Source organism: Myotis lucifugus, unplaced genomic scaffold (assembly GCF_000147115.1).
Source record: "Myotis lucifugus unplaced genomic scaffold, Myoluc2.0 scaffold_468, whole genome shotgun sequence".
NCBI classification, from domain to species: Eukaryota; Metazoa; Chordata; class Mammalia; order Chiroptera; family Vespertilionidae; genus Myotis; species Myotis lucifugus.
This window is the reverse complement of record NW_005871516.1, coordinates 353,090-355,789: the sequence shown is the minus strand read 5'-3', so window position 1 is coordinate 355,789 and position 2,700 is coordinate 353,090. Positions and strand designations below refer to the sequence as shown.

Here is a 2,700-nt window from a genome sequence, read left to right as displayed (position 1 = left end):
TGATTCTAATGTGCAGCCAAGGTTGAGAACCACTGAAATATACTCATCTTAATGAAAGACTCACTACGTTGTGCTTCTCTTTTTACTGTAAACCACTGACAACGACCCTTCGTTGGTCTTAAGAAGCGATGGAAAACCTGTATTCTTCAAGCACAGTTTCAACTGCTTAAATGTGATGATGAAAAAGAAACTGCTTTAAAACATGACCACAGCGCGGGAATGGCAGGTGTGCCCAGGCTCCTTCAGATCCCACAGTTACAGGCCATCTGGTCAAATGAACCCTAACAGCCCCAATCATTACCATGCAATGACTTTCCCCCCTTCCCTCTAAGAAACAAACAGGATTAACACATTTCACCTGTTGTCTATTGAGCTTAGGTAATACTAAGATCTGTGAGCCTTGCCTCTAGGACAGTGGTTCTCAACCTGTGGGTCTCGACCCCTTTGGGGGTCGAACGACCCTTTCACAGGGGTCGCCTAAGACCATCGGAAAACACATATATAATTACATATTGTTTTTGTGATTAATCACTATGCTTTAATTATGTTCAATTTGTAACAATGAAAATACACCCTGCATATCAGATATTTACATGACGGTTCATAACAGCAGCAAAATTACAGTTATGAAGTAGCAACGAAAATAATGTTATGGTTGGGGGTCACCACAACAGGAGGAACTGTATTAAAGGGTCGCGGCATTAGCAAGGTTGAGAACCACTGCTCTAGGAGATAAGTTATATATTACAAAAAAGAAAATGTATGATTAGTGCCCAAATCCCTGCGGAAAATCTGTCCAAAAATTGTGCTTGTTTTTCTAATGTTTCTATCTAAAAAGTAAAGAGGACATCAGTCCTGCCTCAAATGAGGTCGCGGAGTTTATAACTGGACGTCAAGATGGCTCCAAGGGAAGGGAAAGCGAGTCACACCCCCTTGCTCCTTTGAAGCGGACGCCTTGCTTCGGTAACTGGGCTTAGTGTTGTGGGCGCCCGAGAAAGTAGGCGTCTGAAATCACTATGGATTCTCAGAACAGTTTATCTCAGACAAAAAATAATAGGAGACGATTATGGGGTTTTGTCCATCAGTGTGCTGATGGGCTGGCTTAATCCAAGTAAAAACTAGGTCTCTATCACAGAAGGAAGTCATTCCTGACTTGGCAATGTTCTAAAGCACACTTTTGGATAAACCTGGCACTGAATGAAAAATAAGGCTTTTTTTTTTTTAAAGTGTCTTCATAGGAAATGAACGTTAATTTACATCTCCCATCATTTCATTTAAAAGGGGGATCTTTTAACTCAAAATAGAGAATAAGGCTCATTCTTCATTGGTAACAAGCTACTAGAAACATGAGGCCCAAACTTACTTATCGGTAGGTTCGCCTTTGGCTAGTTTTTCAGCACAAGCGATAGCACCTTTGTGAAGCCAGCAATACGTATCCACGGCCACCACCTGGCCCTTGTACTTCCTCACGTGGATGGGCTCCGAAGCGTCTTTGATGAACTGCAGCAATCCTTGTATCCCCATCGTGCCAAGTGAACTACATGACGTGAAAGGAGAAGGGGAAAACAGCAATATTTAAAGGCAAATATACATTTACCCAAACGTTTTAGGAAAATAAAAACAAAACAAGAAAAAAAGAGTCTGGAAACGAATAAGGACCTGTTACTATTCAGATATTTGAGAGTCAATGTTCTCAAATATTTTAACTGGGCTCCTCCCTGTCAAACAATTTCCATCGTCTAGAATTTTCTTTCCAAAGTGCTTTCCCACATGGGATCATGATGTGTGCTCCAAGCCCTTAACACAGTACTAGACACATGGGAGGCATTGAAGAGGTATGAGTCTCTCTTCTCTAAAAATGCATTGCTGCCCGGCCGGCGCGGCTCAGTGGTTGAGGGTGGACCTATGAACCAGGTGGTCACGATTCGATTCCTGGTTAGGGCACATGCCTGGGTTGCAGGTTCGATCCTTAGTGGTATGTGTGTGTGTGTGTGTGCAGCAGGCAGCCAATCAATGATTCTTTCTCATCATTGATGCTTCACTCTCTCCCTTTCCCAAATCAATAAAAATATATTTTAAAAAAACAGCAGCAGTCCTGGCTGGTTTGGCTCAGTGGCTAGAGCGTTGGCCTGAGGACTGAAGGGTCCAGGGTTCGATCCCCAGCAGGAGGCCTGCAGGAGGCAGCGGATCAATAATTCTCTCTCATCATTGATGTTTCTATCTCTGTCTTCTCCCCCTTCCTCTCTGAAGTCAATAAAAATATTAAAAACAACAGCAACAACAAGTTGTGGAGGCAGCCACAGTTCCAGGATCTGTCCTTGACCCCTGGATTAGAGTTAAGTATCCACTTCCATCTGCCCATTTGGTGCAGAGCAGCTGAAGCAGCTGATTAATGAATGATTCTCTCTCATCATTGATGTTTCCCTCTGCCCCTCTCCCTTCCTCTCTGAAACCAATAAAAACATTTTAAAAAGAGGCATTGCTAAAACCTATGAACCTGTTCTTGCTATGGCATCACACTCCCTCTACACAGGCATTATAAGAGGCCACGTGCAAATGAGCACGGGAGTGGAAACTCAAAACGGCTTGCAGGCAGGCAGGCGTTTCAACTAAAAAGTGTAATAAATGCTTCAGGACAAACGCTTTAACTTCCCACCCCTTCCACCCAGGTGGCACCCCCTGAGCCCCTTCTATACAGAA

The 2,700-nt window shown here is 43.4% G+C and overlaps 1 protein-coding gene across 1 annotated transcript in view; it reads right to left on the bottom strand.

The window, feature by feature from the left end:
• Positions 1-1,532, bottom strand: part of EXO1 (exonuclease 1) — a 26,542-nt gene extending 25,010 nt beyond the window's left edge. The window contains exon 1 of the mRNA XM_023744516.1: positions 1,364-1,532. Coding sequence (XP_023600284.1) covers positions 1,364-1,524 — 161 coding nt within the window. The 5' untranslated portion in view covers positions 1,525-1,532. The remainder of the gene's footprint in view (positions 1-1,363) is intronic.
• Positions 1,533-2,700: the final 1,168 nt, after the last annotated feature.